The sequence below is a fragment of the Platichthys flesus genome, chromosome 5 (genome assembly GCF_949316205.1).
Source record: "Platichthys flesus chromosome 5, fPlaFle2.1, whole genome shotgun sequence".
NCBI lineage: Eukaryota > Metazoa > Chordata > Actinopteri > Pleuronectiformes > Pleuronectidae > Platichthys > Platichthys flesus.
Window position 1 is genome coordinate 12,453,693 of NC_084949.1, and position 20,788 is coordinate 12,474,480.

Genomic DNA, 20,788 nt, shown 5'->3' on the forward strand with positions numbered 1-20,788 from the left:
CCTCCCTTTGGTCATTGTAACAATAATAGTCCCCCTTTCCTGTTTACCAATAACAACCACAGGGACAACATGCACAGGGTTGGTGTTACAAAACATATTATTCAGTGCAATACAACACAATGCATTCATATCAAAGAAGAAGCATCATATATTAGTTCAAGGGATCGGTGAGATCTAAAGGTTGTGGGACGAGAACCAAGGTCCCGACATTTACTAAAAGACTAAAAGTGAGCATCTGTGAGTTTTGAATATCCAACATGTTTGTCTGGAAAATAATAATAATCTGCATTAATTGCAATGATCGTTTATGTGTTTGTTTGTGTGATGGCTCTGATTTGATCTTTCTTTTCATTTCTCAGGACAAACCCTGGATTGTTGGACAGACGAATAAAATAAAATAAAAGCCCACAATATTGACAAAGAGAAAACATCCCTCAGTCTCTCAAAACATTCTGTTACTTTATGGTACATTAGAGCAGTCCTTATGGAAGTAAATCCATGCCTTCTGCAAAACGTCCTCTCTCTTGCACAACACTTAGGGGCTAGTTACGATCAGCTTGTGTAAGCTGCAGTGTCTCTTCCCCTGCAGCAGGGGGCGATTGTCTCTCTGTGTTTTGTTCACCTACACCTGGTGCGGGTGGCCTCCAGGGCTTTCTGGTGTCTCCGCTTGTTGAATCGCTTGATGTAGTTGTTGCTCCGCAGGAGGCCGTCACCGGGCTTCAGTTTACCCCCCAGCAGGTTCAGGAGGTCACTGGGCAGGTGGCGCCTCCTGTGGTAGATCTGCCCCATTACAATGTATCTGGTCCCTGTGGAGCGAGCAGAGGGAATGTTATAGTACCAGGGAAAAGAGCACAATCCGTCTTTTGTGTTTCCACTGATAGACTTTATATAAAGAGCATGTCATTAAGAGCAGGAGTCTGGGCAGTAGTGATACGGGGATGGAGCAGTGGTATCAAGATCTCACCAGTATGCCCATTCCACCTATTTTTAGTCTTGCTCAGCTGTTAATTCTGATGTTTCGATGTTTGGGGGAATTTGAACCAACATAAGTGTGACAAGAACCACTTAACATGACAGAAACTGTATTTGAGAAAAAGTTACTTGATGTGTACTTGGACTTTGGACCCTTGACCCACTAACATGGAGGAGGAGGGTTTATGACCTATACTTTATCCAGCCACCAGGGGGGATTTTTTGGCATCTGAGGAGCCGTCTTGTTGTCCATGTTTATTTACAGTCTATGGTTCCACTACACAAGTAGTTGTTGCGGCTTCTGTTGGTCTCATAAAAGGAGGCCCACATGGGAAGTTCTAAGAGATTTCTTGGTCTCAAGGAATGTACCTTACAAACTTAATAAAGTTAATAATACAAAATAATAAAAAATATAATGCTTACTAAATATTATGATTTAGCAAACTCTGCCATGTCCAACAACATGTAACCTTCCTAAACAACTAAAGATAATGTTAATTATTTATCAAGTATCAATGAAAGTGTGTTTTTATTTCTTAACTTTATTTAATATAAGCAAGAGTTTCACTACTGGTCATGAGAACTCTACTCTTGCACATTGAGGCCTCCCTCGACTCATGATCTTCAGTTTTCTGGCCGTCTGTGTTGCGACACTCACCAAGTTTGATGTCGGGGCAGGGTTTGCTGCACTTGAACGTGTCCAGGACCAGCAGGCGCACTTTGAAGAAGAAGCTGTCCGGGGACACGTACAGACGACTCATCTTGTAGAAACCGTCGCTGCTCACCATCAGTGTGATGAGCCATATTCCTTTACGCAGCACCTCGATGTCATGCACGATCCCGTTCACAGCTGTGTGAGGGACACGGAAAAACAAACGGGAGAAACCGTCATGACTCTGGGTTTGAAGGAGCAGTGTCAAATTCTATATCGACATTTGCACAGAAAATACGCTTATTCTCTTTCTAACTGGGTTGAAACGGGAGATTATTGCCACTTTCACACCAGTGCAGTGAATATGTGTGTCTCATCGGATACATACCAAACTCGCTGTAACAGTAATACTCTTTCTCGTCCTTCTCCTTCCTGCACTCGCTCATGCAGAAGGCGTCATGTGTGAAGTCAGACTCTGCAGAGGGGAAGACAAGCAGAAGGACAGGATGGAGGGATGAGGATGAGACCAAGAGGGAATAAAACAGTAGAGCAGGAGAGTGATGGCCTGTGCGGAGCCAGACCCTCATTTGAGCGTCATTAGAAACGACAGGGTTGTCATTACAGAACCCAGACGTCCCGCTCCGCAGCAGAGGCCTGGAGGAGATGGCATGTGAGATAGGATCACATGGGTCTTACACATTTCATCTTAGGCACAATATCAGAACAATCTGCCTCAGTGTCGTCACGGCCTCTCGCTCCCAGAAGGGCTGCACCCACAGCGACACACTGACCGCCAGATTTGAGGGCAGTGGTTGTAATTAGTGGCAGGAGGACGTTGGGATGGGGGAGAAACCCGCATCGTCATTAAAGCATTACAGCTCTTCAGCTTGTGTTCAAACCCTGTGAATTCCATATGTGTGCTGACATGTATGGAGTCACTAAGGGGATATTACGCATAAATACGCTGCTATTTAGCATCAAAGAGTTTTCCCAGCTGGATAAACTCTAACATCACTTCAATCATTCTGAAATATGATGTTATCCCAAAAGGGAGCGTCAAAAGATGACACTGCTCGTGACTAAATACACAGGTCAGAGGTCAGGACCCAACACATTCTGCTGTACCTCGCCTCAGGATGTCAAACTGGTACAGCAGGCTGGAGGAGCGCCGGTTGAAGACGACAGGCGGGCGGCTGTTGTTCCGGGCCGCTGCACTGATACCTGACTGATACAGACTAGACTTGCCGGGCCGGTTCTCCTCCTGGTCCAGCCGTCGGTTGGGGTGATCTCTCCGTGGAGACGGCGCGGGCTGCTGAGGCTGGGCCTGGGGCTGCGTGTGCAGGGGCGGACCCCTGGGCCTGGAGTTGGGGTGTCCCTCTGGTTCACTTGGCTGTGGAGGGCTGATGTGAGACAGGGCGTCCTGGCTGCTCTTCTGCACGGTGCGGTTGGTGGCAGCAGCAGCAGCCGCAGCAGCTGTGGCTCCTGTCTGCGGGGGTTTGGGGAGCAGGCCGGCTACTTCGCTCCTGGCTTTCTCGCTGTTGTGCTCCAGCAGACGATCATTCTTGGGGCCCTTCTTGCTCTTGTTGTGGGGAGAGTGGTGGCGAGGTATGGGGGCCAGGTCGCTGTGCTTGGGCCACACAGCTGGAGGCAGAGGGTGGAGGGCGAACTTGGACTCCACAGTCTTGCTGTTCTTCTCCAGGAGCTCGTTGATGGGCAGGGAGGACTCTTTGACCAGCAGCCGACTCTGGTTGCTCAGAGCTGGATCCACAAAGCTGCTCTGTCCCTTCTCTATCAGGGTGTAGAGCTCTGAGGTTTAGACAGAGAAATAAAACATGCAGTCAGCTTACACAGTTTGATATGGTACAGTTATTTAAAGTGCACAATAACCATGGAGCTTCTTTAAAAACTTCCTTTAGATTCAACAACTAATTATGACATTATTAGAGGTTAATCACAACTTTATTTAACATGTTATGAAATGAGAAAGAACTGGACACATTCCTCAGTTTGACATTCATTGGTCTAGTGTGTGTGTGTTATTCCAATCAAGTGTGACATGATGTGAATCAATAATAGTCATAAATCATCAAAAAAACTTCCAATCCCTCCAACATATGAGATCATATTAATATATGTGGGGTCTCATCTTATTTAATGGTAATTTAAAAAACACAGTTAAACTTCTCAGTATGACTCAAGATTTCTTCACTTATTTTCTATGTTTTTTAAAGAGAATTTTGCGATAGCAATCAGAATACTGTTGAAACATATTAGGTTCGATCATTAATAAATCTTAATGACAACAGCCATAAATCAACAAGTTTGTGTATCTATAAGAAAATATAAGACAATAAAAAAGTGTCCATATAAATCCCTACTCTGAAAGAATCTACACTCACCATTAACAGTATGCTCCTCTGTGTGGTAGAGAGGAATCCCTAGAAACAAGAGAAACAAAATAGTCCCCGTCATCGTGGATGTTCAATGTGGACACACTTGCAGGTCTGCTGCAGAGCTGGGATTCCTGGGATTTTTATATGGCCCTCTCCACCATGAGAAGGAAAAAGGAGGCGGTGGGACGTCCCAGATACAGAAATAAGCACAGGGACACTCCTTTCATTCATAAACGCTTGTTTACAATATAAGAGGAGAAATGTGACTCCTTGCACAGACTCCTGTTCACTGAGTACGATTTCTGTTGTAATGGTAAACTAGGTCTAACCTCTGTTATCTGATGTCATAAGATTCTTCAGAATTACCCTTTACTTGCTTTTGTTTTATTTTTTATTTATTATAAATATAGATATATTTATACATAATTTTGCGAATTATATAATATACAACTGCACTACTCTAGGTTGTTATCCCACCATTTTTTACGAAATGTTTTTACATATATTATTCTTTACTGCCCTCTGGTGGGTCAATGCAGACACTAAGATTTGTAGGGAATACGTAACAATTAATACTTATCAGAGGAAGAAGACACAATATGTAAAACAACAGAAATCAACGTTTATTTAATTTTATATTTATTATATTATATATTTTTTTTCTGTTTAAAAATATATAGATAACTATCAAGTACATATTTTACAGGGCAGAGGGTACTACTTGAAAGTTTCTACATGATTAATATGAACATTTTCACAAATTTCACAAAATTAGAAAATATAACTTTTAAAATATAAAAATTGTATAAATGTCCCTATTTTCTGTTCTTTGTCACATTTACTGCACGAGTATACAACAGAACAGTATTTAACAAGTAGAACTGATGAATGAATTGTATGGTGAACAGCATAGTGAGATGAGATTTATGTATTCATAGATTTTTTGTTTTGTAAATTGCCTCAGTTATTCTAATGTTTAGATCTTCTTCATAAATTAATTTATAGCCACTTGTGCAGTTTTCAGTTGATCTTTGTTCTGCGAGTGAACAGCTGTAGAATAAAACAAATACAGTACAATAATTAACTTACATGAGTCATAGTGAAGTAAAATAGAGAAAAGTTCTGATCAAGTTAAGAAATTGACAATAAAGCTACTTTAACTTTAATTTTAACTAACTTTAACAAACCAGGAAATGTACTGATTAGATTATTAAATTTGATTAATTGACTTTCAAGGTTTAATTGTATTGTTGATGGCCAAAACATGTATTAATTTGTACTCTGCTTAGCTGGCCTTGTTTCAATAGTAATGTAATATGTAATTATATTTAAAGTTTCGTGTGATGGGCACAACAGTGTGTTGCTGTATGAAGCCTGAAAAGGAAAGTAAACACGACCCAGATGGGACTCGAACCCACAATCCCCAGCTCCGGAGGCTGATGCCTTATCCATTAGGCCACTGGGTCATCACGTCGCCATTCCAGAGGAACAACCATCTTTAAAGTCAAAAGAATCAGTTTTTGTAGTCTGGAATATTTTTGATTATTGTGTAAATATAAGTTAAAACAGAAGCCGATCTTTTGCCACGCTGATACACCATGAGCGTTCATCTCGCGATACTCACCACGGTTGCCTTTGACAACGATTAAAAACGTTTTTCTAACCCCGGATAAGAGGGAGGAGCTTGAGACCAAGCGGCCAATTGCGAGTCAGAACAAATAGGGCGGGACTTATGTATGTGACGTCAGTTCTTTAGTAAAAATACGAGTCGAGAGATCGATAAGGTGAGGACGTCTTTACCGCTCTGCGTCTAAAGGTCCATTTGAAACCAGTGTTTTGCTGGTTGAACTCCGTAAGTTGTTGTTGTTGCTCATGATGTGAACGTGTATTGTTATTTTCATGATTTCCAGCTGGGTCTTGGGCCGTTGGATTAACCGGCAGGATGTGTGGGCGCTGGGCCACATGGCGTTAGATAACAGGCTTCAGAGGATAATTCCCCGCCTCTTAGCTTTTCTAAGCTAGTAAACGTTGCTCTGTGTTCGTCCGTCTAGTTTTAACCGTTGAGTAAAGAGCTGTTGTCTTTGCACAGGGAACGTGTACAGCGTGTGCCTTGCTCATCGGTCAGGAATGTCAGCTGTCGGCGACAGCGGAGCTCGACTCACCCAGTTCAAAAACAAAGGGAAAGATGCCTCCGTAAGTCATCGCAAACTGCACGCGTTTTTCAAATAATCGTCCGCCATGTTGTTTTTTTCCCTTTTTATATACATTCGCTTTTTCCCTTTTCTATAAACCAATACGTGTGTTGGTGTCGACGTTTTTCAGGAGCTCAGGCGCAGGAGAGCTGAAGTGAACGTGGATCTCCGCAAAGCCAAGAAGGATGATCAGATCTCCAAGAGGAGGAACGTCCTCATTACTGAGGACGAGCCCTCCTCCCCTATGCAGGAGAAGGATCCTAATGCTCAGGTATATACAGCCCGTGGTAGAACCTCCTGATCTGATCCACTGTGCCGGTCACACTCACGGTTTGGCGGGATACAGTAAAACAACATGTAGCCAGTGTCCTTGTGTTATCCGTTCTGAGATATTTGATTGTTCCCTCACCAGCTGTCTGAACCTTACATGCTAATAATAGAGAGAGGCCAGTCGGCATTGTTTGCACACAGTGGGCAAAGGTCAATGAGGAACTTGAGGAACATTGAAAGTGTAAAAACCTGATGGGAAACAATGTGAAAGTTATTCCTCTCCATTACTTCTGTACTGATAACTCTCACTGACGGTGAACACAAATGTATTAACTTGTCCCGTGCTGGGTCGATATCAGAGTAAATGTCACATTATTGTTTATTTTGAGTTTGAAGACTTGTGGTTTTGACCTCATCTTTTTGAGCAGAGAATAAAAAACATTTGTTAATCATCAAGCCATTTCTTCAATCTGTAGTATAAGAATAATATGTTATACTTCCTCACTGTAATGACATGTTGCTATTGATCAAAAGTATATTGTCATAATTATTTATGTTATTTTCTTGACTAATCTTATCAATATTTGTTTCAGCACATTAGAATCATCAGCACATTAACCATATGTCATATCATATGGGTTCACATTGCCTATCTCAATATAACCTTGAGCAAAATTATGCATCAACCTGTGCCACTGCCCTTTACTGATTGGCCTTTTCTATACAAACAATATTATTCTGTAGTGAAAGGTGTATATAATCTAGATATATGAATATTGAATTACCCAGCGATTACACTTAGTTTGTGTAGATTTTTCCCGAGCCGTTGATTTGTATTTTCTTGATCCTGTATTCCCCACCTTACCATGTGAACTACAGTTTGACACAGGTTTACTATTGCCAGACAAGTTATCCTCTTCTGTTCCGACAGCCGCAGCAGCACTGGTCTGTGGAGGAGCTTGTAGAAGGTGTGAACAGCCAGAGCCTAGAGCATCAGCTGCAGGCCACACAGGCAGCCAGGTGAGATCAGTTTGAATCATACAATGCACCATTCTATATTATTATTGTTTTGCTTCTTGACATGAATATAAAGTACAATACATTATCTCATTGGTGAACATGATGTATGCCTGAGTTGTGTCAGGTAGATTGTCATTGGCAATGTTGGTGAAACAACAACTCCCATGATCCCATGCTTCTTCATGACATCATTAACCTTGGTCTTTTGATATGGTTTTGATTGGAAGACCCCATCATCAGATTTTATAAATTGTACATTTGAGTAGGAAATCAATTTGTCTGTTACCAAACCTCCCAAACAATGTATGCCTTGAAATGCCCTCCAGCTAGACATTACTAACAACATTGAACAATGCTATATCTTCCCTTGATTAACCCCCTGAAATGTGTTTTGTCTGTCGCTCTGATGTATAGAAAACTCCTCTCCAAAGAAAAGTGCCCACCTATTGACACCATAATAGCAGCTGGCCTCATCCCAAGGTTTGTTAGTTTTCTGGCATTGTCTGAATGCCCTCCCATCCAGTTTGAGGCAGCTTGGGCTCTGACCAACATCGCCTCAGGTACATCGGACCAGACCACCGCTGTGGTGGAAGGAGGGGCCATCCCTGCCTTCATCAACCTGGTGGCATCACCCCAACTGCACTTAAGTGAACAGGCCATTTGGGCCCTGGGTAACATTGCAGGTATGTACGGTGTCTTGTTGATTTTGACCGACAGTGATGTATGTGAGATGGAATTTTTGTATTTCTGAGCATAAACTTGTTTGATCGTTTTTTTAAAACAGAAGGTTCTTTAAGCAAAGGATACATTTGAAAAGAGCTTTACTGTATCCTTCATTGTAAACCACTTAATTCATCCTAATTATTTTCATGATAAACATTTTCTGGTACGGTGATTTTTCTGTCTTGTAATCTCACTGTTTACTAAAGATGACTGAAAATGTTTTCCATGCTCAGGTGATGGATCAAACTACAGAGACCTGGTGATCCAACATGGTGGAATCCAGCCACTCCTAGACCTGCTGGCGGTCCCTGACCTGTCTGTGTTTCATGTGAGTTTTCATTTCTAACAATGATGGCTGTGCTGGGTTGAGCTGCACTTGTTTTTTACATGGCCCTACAGGCTTGTTAGGAGCTTGTACAGTATGTTCTATCCAGATACAACAGAGGCTTATTGCATGTAACTAACATGTCATCAAAGTCAGATATATGTTTCAGGTAGATTAGGAAGACGTTACTGTGTTACACTGGCTCTAAGATCTAATTATGATAACAGATGTGTTTGATGCTGTTGCAAATTGCAGTAACCTACTGTGAAATATTGTTTCAGCATTTATGTAATCATAGCAATTACTACTGATTTTTGACTTAAAATCACATATCGGTTTCATGGATTGATAAAAATTATTATTTGATGTAATAGATGGCCCTCTTCATAGAGATTGTTACACTTAAAAATGATCATGTCACAACATGTTGATATTGCAGAATAACACATGACTCTTAACCCACCCTACCAGGGTGGCTACATGCGCAATGTCACCTGGACGCTGTCCAACCTGTGTCGGAACAAGGACCCAGCACCTCCTCTGATGGCAGTGCAACAGCTGCTTCCGGCCCTGGTGCTCCTCCTCAATCATAACGACAGTGAGGTCCTGGCCGACACCTGCTGGGCAGTGTCCTATCTGACCGATGGCTCCAATGAGAGGATAGAGGTGGTTGTGCAGTCTGGGCTGGTGCCCCGACTGGTGCAGCTTCTCACCTGCGACAACCTTTCCATCGTGGTACGTGATGAGGAGATTTGATCACAAGTCCCTGCTTTTTTTGATTCACTTTCTCTCACTTTAAGAGTTTGAGCTAGAGATGAACTAGCTTGTTTACTCAGGTCCCAAAGTTGTCATTTTACTGTATTTTCACAAAATATCATCTTATATATATCATCATTCTAGCCTCCTCTTTTGAATCCATCCTCCTGTGTCCTTCACTTCAAACCTGCCTGATTCACCCTTATCAATAATCTGAAGAAAACAACAACCAGATATCTTTTCTCATAACTCATAATTATTTTATCTTAATATGGATTTGGCCCAATGAAGAGTTTGCACATAAGTTTAGCTAAGTATAATGCAGATTAATATTACAAAGACTCAAGTCATGTGTGCAATGAGCTATAAACCTGAAAAACAAGCTAGTTTTGTCACTAGCATTTTGTCCTCGGAGAGGCAGGTCAAAATGGATATCAATCTTTGTCATCACCATCGTCTCATACATATATTACTATATTGTGAATACCTTAAATGACTGACTGTCTTGTCTTGACTTAATTCCCAGACTCCAGCGTTGCGGTCACTTGGCAACATTGTGACTGGGACGGATGAGCAGACCCAGTGTGTTCTGAACACAGGTGCCCTGGCAATGTTCCCCAGCCTGCTGCGTCACCCAAAAACCAACATCCAGAAGGAAGCGGCCTGGACAGTGTCCAACATCACGGCTGGCAAGGACACCCAGATCCAGGAGGTCGTCAACGCAAACCTGATGCCCATCCTGGTTGAGATCCTCCAACAGGTCAGAAGGCAAAAGAAGAAGAATATTTTTTTTTTATAAAACTGAACCGCACTGTTGCTTACATTTCTCAAACTTTTGTCTGGCATGCTGCAGATAAAGCACAGTTTTATGAAGACATTTTTTTTTTGCTGTAGAAATGTATAATGTGTGTTTGTTCACTAATTGTCATGTTTTAAATCTTTCGTATCCATCGTATAATTCTGCACTCTGCTGTGCCCTAAAATATCAGATATATTTTCTGCTCAGGGAGACTTCAAGAGCCAGAAGGAGGCAGTGTGGGCTGTCAGTAATTTCACCAGCGGTGGAACTTTGGAACAAGTGGCCTATCTCGTCCATTGCAATGTGCTGGGGCCTCTGCTCCACCTACTGACAGTCAAAGACTGCAAGATCATCTTGGTCATCCTGGATGCAATCTACAATATTTTAAAGGTATATTATGTAGACTTTTAGTCCGGTTCCCAGCCATATTGCAAATTTGTCAACTGCTTTGAAAAATGCTGCACATGCCTCCTAGGGTGAACTGTCCCTTTAGAGATGAGGTGAGGCAGATTGATTGTTGACTATCAGAATAAAATGTCTGTCACAGGTTCTATTGTATCGTGGAAACAGACTTATATTTTGTTCTTTTCCGCACAGATGGCACACAAAGCAGGAGAGGGTGAGAAACTGACCCTAATGGTCGAGGAGTTGGGTGGTTTGGACAAAATTGAAGCGCTGCAGTCCCACGACAACGAAGCTGTGTACAAGTCCTCTCTCAACATTATCGACCAATTTTTCTCTGAAGAGGTAGGTGTTACTGATTGGTGCCGCTTCAAACTAGCTGCACAGTAGTAGAAACTTAGACCTCTGTTAATGCGTAGAGCTTTAATTATGAAGGCAACTTGAATTTTAAACATTTAACTTTACCCATAAGTTTTGTCTGAAGACAAACGTCTCAACCCACTCACGAGCGGTTGCTGGTGGTAGGGGCCATCCACCTTTGATTGGAAGGTTTTAACCCTTTCAACTAGAAGTGTTTTGAAACACTGCATGGATTTATGAGTTATGTTGAACTTATTAATGTAAAAATGTTTTTTATAATTTCGGTAGTAAATGTGATATTTGAACTACCATTAGTCTATTTAATCAAAGAACAATCATATCATTTAGTTCACTGGTTAAAAAACGAGTTTAAATTGCAGTACTATCTATATACTATATGACCATAGTGACTGCATATTATGTACTGAATTTTGCAAGGACTCGTTCAAGTGTGTTTGTATAGTTTGTCACAATAGGATATGAACCACTTCCGTCATCAGTCTGAGCAAACATTGAAAGACTGGCAGGAGATCGACTACATCTCTGTGACTCATTCACAGATGAAATGACAACTGTCTTGGCAGAGGCAGCCGTTTGGCACAGCTTAACTGTCTGTTTACTCCTCCTCTGTTTAACTGTTGCCAAAGAATGAATGCGAGTTATTTTGTAGCATACAGTAGCATGAGCTAGTTGTTGGCTAATGTCACACAAAATGCTTATTGCAATCACTGACCCAAACTTATCAAAATTCATTCCTTCTTTTAAAATGATGATCTTCCTTATTAAAAAGAATCCCTGTCTTAGCTGAGAAAAATGCTCTGCAGAATCCGCCTTAATCCATGCCTGTGATGCCATCCCCAAAACATGCTCAGGCTTGATTAATCCTCTGATGCTCCTCTCTTTCCGTCCCTCCTCTCTTTCAGAATGAAGATGAGTCTGTGGTTCCCGAGGTGACCGAAGACGGCTTTGCCTTCCAGGTCCCCGACGACCAAAGCACTTTTCAATTTTAACATCTCCACTCTGCTATTTGTAACATAAAAAGAAAATTTGTACCTTGTTTTTTATTTTTGTATTTTTTTTGGTTAAAATTTCATCCTTGTACATGACAGTATAAGGACGAATATCCTTCTTTGGATAAGTGTTTGTAAATAAATTTTGTAAATGTATATGGTGTGGCTATTTGTGTTTCCGATGTAAGCAGGATAGGAGCAGGGATTGTTTGATTTAGTTGTTGAAAAGATGTGTGGGGGAAAAAACATATATGTGGAACTGGGAGGAGATTCTCTGTCCATATCACCACTAGGGGGCACTGTGCTTATTCTCATCGCTTGTGAGTGTGTATCCTCCGGTTTTTGCAGTACAGGGAAGCTGTTCTGAGTGAAATCTACATTTGATGCAGGCACCAAATATCACAATCGGCGAATCTACATTATTTTCCCTCGAGAAGATACATTTTCGATTGTTTAAAAATGCTGGCTAGTTTAAATTGGTTGTTCTCCTCTATATTTTCCTCAAGTTCACATTGATCTATATTTTTCATGTATTGATAGTTAATATTGATCCGAGTTCCTTGAAAACTGGAACCAACCAGCCAGCCATCTATATTTTAACAGCTTTCAGATGAATTGCACATTCAAAATAAAACCCATTCGTGCCATTGTAAACAGGAAGTGCTCATTATTGTGGATGAATGGGATGCAACTTAATAAAACAACAATAGTACAAACTTGTAAACAGAATCTCGCTCTGTCATGTTGTGAAAATACTGATATAACTTGTTCCTTTATGGACGTATGAATCTGCTTTTATCCAAGAATTAAAACAGTACATGCGGGGTCGTGTTAGTTTCAATGAGCTGATGTGCGACCAGCTCTTATTTTGAAAGAATCACCGGATGTGTTGCTGTCCCTCACCTCCCTCAGCCTGACTGTCTGCAGGAGCAGGCTTCACCCCACGACAACTTCAGTCTGAGCTGCCCGGGCTGAGTGGACGTGTGTCCGGATGGAGGACGAGCTGCTCACCTGAACCAGCTCCAGTACTCGTGCTCTGCGGCATGAACCACACCAGGAACCCGTAGCTACGTGTATTGTGTTCTCAGAGGAAAAGGGCTCTGGAGGAGAGTCATTCCATCGACATGACTGTGACACCATTACGTTGCATCAGTCAGCGTGATTTGCTATGGTGATATTCCAAGCTAACGCCGAGGCTAGCAGAGGGATTGTTTTGGGAGATACCTTCTTTTGAAATAAGCTCACACGGCGACACATGAATTAGTGACTTTTTGGTGATTTTTCTTGGTTCACGCTGGAACACAGAGGGGGATGTCTAACCAAGGGGTGAGGAGAAACGGCCCAGTGAAGCTGCGGCTGACAGGTAAGCGAATTTAAACCCCCCTCCTGCGCTGCTAAACGCTAGCATGTTAGCCTGCTAGCCGAGCAGGTTAACTCCACATCTGCTGATGGTGAGCCAGCACACTGTCGAGGCTAATATCGACATTTGTAATCCATAGTAAACCTCGTGTGTATTATTATTAGTATCATTATCATCATTATTAGTAGTATAAGTATTCATCGCACTTAACGTAAGGTAACTAACGCTAACCAGTTTAGCTGTTATGAAAGGCAATTAATGAGCCTAGCTCGCTATCAAAAAACGAACCAGCTCACTACTGTAACTGTTTATATTGTAGGTTAATGAGTTAGCTGGCTATGTTTACTTGCTGGTTTGCTCACAAAGTTAGCTTGGCTTTAAATGCGTAAACTCTGTATCAGTACGTCTGTGGTCACGTTAATCGACTCACATGGTATCTCAGCGTGTTTTTTTGTGGTGATTTTCAAAGCCTGTTCATCCACATCGTCTTTGAAATCATATATCCCTGGTACTCGTCTTCCTCCGTGCAGACATTTTCCAGGGACCATCTCCACTGTGGGGCCTCAAACCTGAGCTTCAGGCTCAGAATTATATATAACAATTGTTTTCTTAGCTTAACGAGATATCACACTTTCATCAATGTCCTTGGTTAATACAGATACTATCTCTGATCGTGGTCTGTAATGGTTTATAACAGTGGAAACACTGAAAATACATCACTAATTTAGATGCTGTCCCAATTTATTTATGGTATTTGCATTGTGTCACTTGGCAAACATTGGCTGGTTTGCTCTGACAAACCGAGGTCTTTTTAAGAGGGGGGTGGCGTTTTAGGCTGAACCTGCATTGATGGATGTGTGCTGCGCTAGAACCAGATTTGAAACCTTTCTCCCTCACCATCTTCTGTTCACCATCGACTGGTGAAATGAGGTGAAGAATAACACACCTACAAATGTCTTTTTCTGATGACGTGTTTGTCAGCCTGTATTGTTTTTATTTCTAAGACTCACAACAGTGCTGCATAATTCAAAATCCCCAAAACACCAATTGTTGGGGTTCTAGCACGGTCTGATTTTAATGTAGGGTCGGTTAAATCATTGGAAGGAAGAGTCGTTCATTCAGAGAATGCTAAAAATGAGCAACACGTTTGCTTACACATAAGGGGAGATTCATTCTGTTAAGAGTAATGAAAACTCGAAGACGTACCCGTCTGTCCTCCTGCGCGCCTGCCTGCCCTGGATTTCTTTTTTTTTCACCTCTGCATATGGAGAATGGTTTTAAGTGGGCTGCAGTGGTCTTCAGACGGAATCCCAGGAATGTGAAACCTCAGAGAGGAAATGGGAGTCTTTCTCCATCATAGACACATCCTCTGTCTGTCCTTCACCAGAGAGAACGGGTTAGGACAATTGTGTGTGTGTGTGAGAGGAGAGAGAGAGAGAGATTGGTGTTCAACTGGTGACCACTGTGATGATCAGTGATGCTGAGTAATCATTTAGACTGCTGCATTCATTTACGTGTCTTATTCCTCATGCATTTAGACTTGACATCGCATACCAGCCATAGTCCAGTTTTACGCTGTGGTCTCATAGTGGGTATTTTTTGTTCTCTAAGACAAAAGAGGAAAACTGAAAGCGGGTCGTAAAGGAGTTTGGGGAATTGCAATGGACTTATGGCCATTTGCCTAAACAACTACGGCTTCATTCAAATTTTCTGTACGAAAAATTATTGCCAAGAGTTGTTAATAGTCAAAAAGCCCAGACGGAATGTAAAAGACTACCTGTTATGTCGGTTGGTGACTTGCCTCAGGAGGTTGAATTCATCTGTTGGTGCAGTCTGTCGTCTCATTGCTTTTTCCAAGGCTTCACCCTTGCTGGCCTCAATACATTCTCATTAAGTGTGAGCCAATCGAATAACATTAAAACAATGGGGCTATATCAACTATTTTGCTTCAGGATTCTATTTTAATTTAAATTCTGTTTTGCAATTGTAGATTTCGAAGTTGTAAACTCCTTTTTGTTTTATCTCCCTTTTGCTCTTATGTGGCTACATTTCATTACAGAGGTGTGTCAAAGGCTTTTCACGATGCTGTCACCAGTAGTACATCTGTTTCAGCTTGGACAAGTTACCCATACACAGGCTCTTACTTTACATTCGAGCATTTTGCTGTTTCAGGGAAAAGTCTGCACTTTACTTAAGATTCTTGATGATAAAAAAAAAAAATCAACAGTGTTTCTTTGGATCAAAACCGAAGCTCAGCCCTGATCGGTGTTTTTCTACCAGTGTTCCTCACAATATTATTAAATTGACAGATTTTATTCATTAACTTCTCTCCCACCGAAGTGAAGCTTTAGCTGCATGCACGCATTTGAACAAAATTGTTTCAATCAGTTGGATCGGACATTGAATGGACTGCACACTCTGCCAGGTGCTATCCAAAGCCTAAACCGAGGTTGGTGATAACAGGTTTGACATGCATGCTCTGGACAACCATCTTCTCTGGATATTGTTTGGAGTTCAAGAGAAAATGGCTCTTGATTGGTGTGAATGTCAAAAGTCCCTTTTTGATAAAAATAAAAAAAGATCGTTAAATAATAAAAGTCCCCTTTTAAACAGAGATCCTGCTATATTGTTATGCTGCTTTTGCAAGTTTACACTGAACTGAAGCCGGCTTTGTGTTGCCCCAGTGTGTGATTTAAAGATAACGTGCCGTTTTTTTCATGACCGTCAAAGTTTTCTGACTGGCGACGAGGAGTGCACATGACACTATATACAATCTTGTATCCTCTGCTTGGTTGGAGTGGTCACAGATAAGTCTTGATATTATCCTGCTAGAAACTAAGTTGGAGGAGCCACTCAAATCACATCGTTGCAGAATTCACACAGTGAGTGAGTGTGTAAGAAGCGCAGATCTGATCTGGAGCTTTCGTGTTGTGTGAACTAGAAACAACACGACAGCATTGGTGTCGTCATTCTCCCGTTCTCCCTTTTACTCAGACACCTACTTGGCTCTGTGATCACCCCTGCTGCCGTAGAGCCAGAACAATTATCCCTCTCTGCGCATATCATATAGATTGGAAGTTTGGAATAAAGAAAAACCTTCTTGCCTTGAACATTTCATGTGTAAGGGGCTATAGTGTCCCACCCTCATTGGGATCCATACGGTCATGGAAGTGGATTAGAATAGGCGTAGGATGGACTTACACACACTGCAGGATTTTACTGTATTCATCTCCAGGTTCGTTGTCACATTCTGAATTCAAATGCCACCTTCTAAATGCTTTTATTTAGGGATCAGCTTTTCGATGCTTTAATTATTAATAATTATAATGACTGTGGTCTGAGTTTGCAGGGGGACCCTGTGTTGTCGTGTTCCCATAGAATTTGCTGCCATGCTTGTAAGAGGACCATGTTGAGTTTTGAGAGCTGTTACAGTTGGTGTAGTTTCTCTCTGTCTGCTTTGTTTTCTGAAATTGAACAAAAACATGGGGTTTTGCCTCAGCTTCCTTTTTGTGGATTGAATATGGAGTTCCTAAAAGGTGAACGTCAGGAGATGTCCGAGACGATGAATCCGTCTCTCACCCCCCCCCCCCCCCCCCCCCCCCCCGTGCTTGATTTAGTGTCGCAGTGAATGCGACACTAAATCAAGCAAGGGAACCCACATGAGCTATTTTCTTCTGTAGCGTTCGTCTGTGGGGCGTGAAGAGACTGCTTTTTGAGAGTTAAGGTCTAGGGTTGGGGTTAGAATTTGGTTTTGGTTCGGGAATGCACGTTGTTAATCAGTGTTCCCCGTGGGGATAGTGAAATAGATCTTCTGTGTGTTCCTCATTGCAACATTTTGGGAATCGAGTGCTGGAGCTTGTGTGTGTCGAAGAGGGAAAAAGCAGGAAGCTGGTGATTAAGATAAAGATCCAGCCTCCGTCCCTGGTCCGGCATTAGTTCTCGGGCAGAGTGCATTTTAGGGAAGTTATCAGGGGCCACTTTCAGCTTGCTTGTATGTGCAAGCACAATGTCCGTATTCTCACAACAGAAGTCCGACACACACTTTCACCTGCACACCCACAAAGTCGCCCATCATACGCACACAAGCTTCAGCAGGATGCACTGTCAGCACGCAATGCTGAGCTAAATGAGGCCTGTTGACTCCCAAAAATATAAAGAATGAATGTTGCATAGAGTGCACCATGGTGACAGGGAGAAACCAACAAGAGCTGTCAACTTTCAACATATGATGTCCACATGGTGCTAAGATAATTAAACATGATGGATAAGCTTTGATCACACCAAATTGTCGGGAGAAGTAAAAGATGTAGGAGGAGAGATGTATGTAAATGTTAAATATATGGGGGTCATTTTTGATTTTTTTAAATCTGGTAAAGCCGCTTAAAATGAGATATAAGAAAATACAACTACAATAGCACACGAAGGGGAACAGTCCCCTTATGAAACCACGTTTAAATGCACTAAATGTAGATTTTGTTATTTGGATGTGCTCACAATGTCAGTCCCAAAATTATGCATTTAAATGGTTTCTTGCTTAATCTGTGTAAACAAAATACATCCTATCTCGCAATGTTGAAGAAAGATAAGAAGATCAAAAACTGCATGCCTCCAAATAATGTAATGGGCTCTTTCTTTCAATGTTTTCACACACACGTTTCATGAAAATACAGTCTGTCGCTTTTGCATAATCCTACTTACAAACAAATCAACCATCTATCAATCAAACAATCATGACCTCTTTGGCCAATTATTATTGTACTCTCAGTTTGCCCGAATCTGTGATCGTAAATATATTTTTCCGTCTCACTATCTTCTGCGACTCACTTCATCTTCCTTAAACTGAAAGCATTACTTCTGCTCACCAGTTTTGACTTCCTCTCTGTATGATTTGAATATAAGCTGATTACATAGTCATCCTAGTAGTGTGGGGACTTAGGCTGAGGATGTTCTGGTGCTGTTTCATGTCCAAGTGTCTTTTTTTTTAATTTTCAAAATTTTTTAAACAACACAAAGGTTTGACGGTTGAAATGTGGACCCGAGTCAGTGATTGTGATTCATCAGCACACAATAGACATGAGTCATACAGCAACATGTTTATTGTGTTGCTTTCAGTTTTATATATAACCCTTGGAGTCTAATTTTGGAGCCAACAGTACTCAGAAATTGCAGTTTGACCCAGTTTTGAAATGATTAAAAAGCACGGATCAAAAATTCTGCCTGCTGCAGAAATCACCAAAAAGATATTTGACTGTTGGTAAGATTTCACCATGTTTATCTGCCTGTGCCTGCTGCAGTGTGTCATCAGGAGTCTCGGCGTCTCGCCTAATTCTCACATGACATCCGCAGTTCCCTGCAAAAATAGACATGACATCATACCCGTAACCTTAAATAAAACAACATTTTCAGGTGTCTGGTACGCTCTCTCTCTCTCTCTTGCTCTAACTGAGGTTAAACAAAAACTGCTTCCTAGTTGCATATTTTCACTCTGAAGACCACTTATCAATGATGGATGATGGACTATTATTATTTATGGCCTTTTACAAAGGGAAACTCAATGGCTAAACATAGGGCTGGTAGAAGCAGCAAGACTGTGCGAGCTGCAGCAGTTCTGCAAGGTAGCCGTCATGCACGTGCAACGCAGGCATAAGGAAGAATGTCGAAAGTTGCTCAATAACCTTAGCTGCCCAAACACTCGGATAAGTTATCCTTTAGCTGTTCTCTATCATCTCGCATCTCTACTTCAGCACAGTGAAAAAGCAGTGCTTTGTAAATGGAGGTCAGCGATTTGTCTTCCTCTAGCTGTGTAAAGGCACAGAGCCAGTGCTTGTGTTCTTTCAGCTAGCATTCACTGCAGTATGATGTGTAGAAGCCTACTTGCTCATTTGCATACTGCTTACCTACACTTCCTTTTTGACTTGACCTCTTGCGTTTTCCTGACCCTGTCTGTCACTGTGATGTTTGTACATGCAGTGAAGGAGTGCTTTTCTTCATCTGAGATTTGAAGGGAGGTGATTGTGCGAGAATAGATATTTTTTTAGCTTGGAGAGTGTGTGTGTGTGTATACTATTCATTCTTGCTTGGTGGCCGATGAGTGTGTGTGTGTTTATGTACCTCAGCACAAACATTTTGCACTTGATCTGTTGAGACAAGAGAGCAGCCCATATAGGGCAGTCCCCGGCTGCTGCTGTCAACCCCTCTATCGTCAGCTCTTCTTCCACCGGCTCACCTCATCTTCGTGTCTTTCTCATATAATGCAGTCAACTCCATAAGTCGTATGATTATGGCCGTTGTACATTGTGAAAACAGGCATTGTCACATCAATTTGAACCATAATCATTTAAGCATTTAGGGCTAGTTATGTTTTAGAGGTGTAAAGAGGTGCAATCAAAAGCAGCCAGTCTTAAATCACTGAATTGCAGGTCTCTAAACCCAAAGTTTGGGCACTAAACAAACATTTGGATTGATTAGATGTCTTTGGATAGTTCAGTGGGTCAGAAGTCTTCTTGCTGAGTTACTAAAGCAAGTCAGTTCTTCCCTCAGTCTCATTCCTCTCGCATAATTATACATTATACAGTTTTCCGACTTTTTAATCAACTGTGATGGGCATAATTCTTTGCTGAGGCACTTCGCTTAGTTCCTATAGTGGTCGGGAAAACCCTGCGGTTTCTTAGTTTCTCTCTCTGGAGATGCTTTGCCAAGTCTTTACTGCAGCTGCCTCCAGTTGCTGCTTCTTTGTGGATCTGTCTGCCTTCAGTGTTGTCTTCATAAAGTGTAAAGCAGGATCAATTTGCTTGAGGTCAAGTGACAGATACAACTGACAAGAATATTTCATTTATATGACCTGAAAAGCTGTTGGGTTTCTTTCCCAGCGTTTCTTTCCCAGCATGTTTTTGAAGCATTGTCCACCTGTACTGAATCCGATCAGTTTTGCAGGGTTTGGCTGAATGTGAGCAGACAGTGTAGCTCTTTCAGATTTCATCCTTGATAATCAGCAGTCACATCATCAATTAACACCAGTGACCCAGTTCCATTGGCAGCCAAACAAGCCCATACCATAACACTGCCTCCTCTGTGTTTGACAGATGGTGTGGTGGGCTTTGGCTCTTAAGGCATTCCTTTCACTCTTCATACTTTTCCCTTTCCGTCATTCTGGCTCAAGTTAATCTTGGTTTCATCCCACCAATTAATCTCGTTCAGAACCGACCAGCCTATTTTAAGTGTTGGAATTGGAACCCGAGGTAAACCCTCTTTATATGCGTTAATAAAAGCATCTCCTTTATGTAGACTCACTAACAGTGATATGTCTACCTCCTCTAGAATGTTCTTGATCTTGCAAGATGTTGCCAATCTTCGATCATCACCAAGGAAAGGATTTTGCCATCATCTTCTCTTACCTGCCACCGTCTTTTAGGATGTGGGGATGGTTTGGCCATCCTTAAGGTGTCTACTCCCTGTCTGATAGGTTGGTTGGTTTATCTTAGCCTCCTTCACTTTGTCATGGACCACATATAAAGAGTTTCTATGAACAGCTACCAAATGCAACTTGAACAATTC

The 20,788-nt window shown here is 41.8% G+C and overlaps 3 protein-coding genes and 1 non-coding gene across 4 annotated transcripts in view; 2 read left to right on the forward strand and 2 right to left on the reverse strand.

Annotated features, from left to right (window-relative positions):
• LOC133953422 (UPF0450 protein C17orf58 homolog) overlaps positions 1–4,096 on the reverse strand; it is a gene marked incomplete in the record, with an annotated part of 4,463 nt that extends 367 nt beyond the window's left edge. The window contains 5 exon segments of the mRNA XM_062387341.1: positions 33–806; positions 1,631–1,822; positions 2,013–2,099; positions 2,750–3,430; positions 4,024–4,096. Coding sequence (XP_062243325.1) covers positions 619–806; positions 1,631–1,822; positions 2,013–2,099; positions 2,750–3,430; positions 4,024–4,096 — 1,221 coding nt within the window.
• A 1,314-nt stretch (positions 4,097–5,410) lies between these two features.
• Positions 5,411–5,483, reverse strand: trnar-ccg (transfer RNA arginine (anticodon CCG)). Its single transcript has one exon. It is a non-coding gene; the product is annotated as a tRNA-Arg (tRNA).
• Positions 5,484–5,754: 271 nt separating this feature from the next.
• LOC133953904 (importin subunit alpha-1-like) lies at positions 5,755–12,030 on the forward strand. Its single transcript, XM_062388062.1, has 11 exons — positions 5,755–5,869; positions 6,107–6,210; positions 6,340–6,480; positions 7,411–7,499; positions 7,914–8,182; positions 8,456–8,550; positions 9,019–9,282; positions 9,830–10,063; positions 10,310–10,492; positions 10,700–10,849; positions 11,788–12,030. The coding sequence occupies exons 2-11, from the start codon at positions 6,145–6,147 to the stop codon at positions 11,872–11,874; spliced, it is 1,578 nt and encodes a 525-aa protein (XP_062244046.1). The 5' UTR covers positions 5,755–5,869; positions 6,107–6,144; the 3' UTR covers positions 11,875–12,030.
• A 772-nt stretch (positions 12,031–12,802) lies between these two features.
• The window catches only part of LOC133953596 (E3 ubiquitin-protein ligase SMURF2-like), a 59,386-nt gene continuing 51,400 nt past the window's right edge, over positions 12,803–20,788 (forward strand). The window contains exon 1 of the mRNA XM_062387582.1: positions 12,803–13,237. Within this exon, the coding sequence (XP_062243566.1) occupies positions 13,186–13,237 (52 nt within the window). The 5' untranslated portion in view covers positions 12,803–13,185. The remainder of the gene's footprint in view (positions 13,238–20,788) is intronic.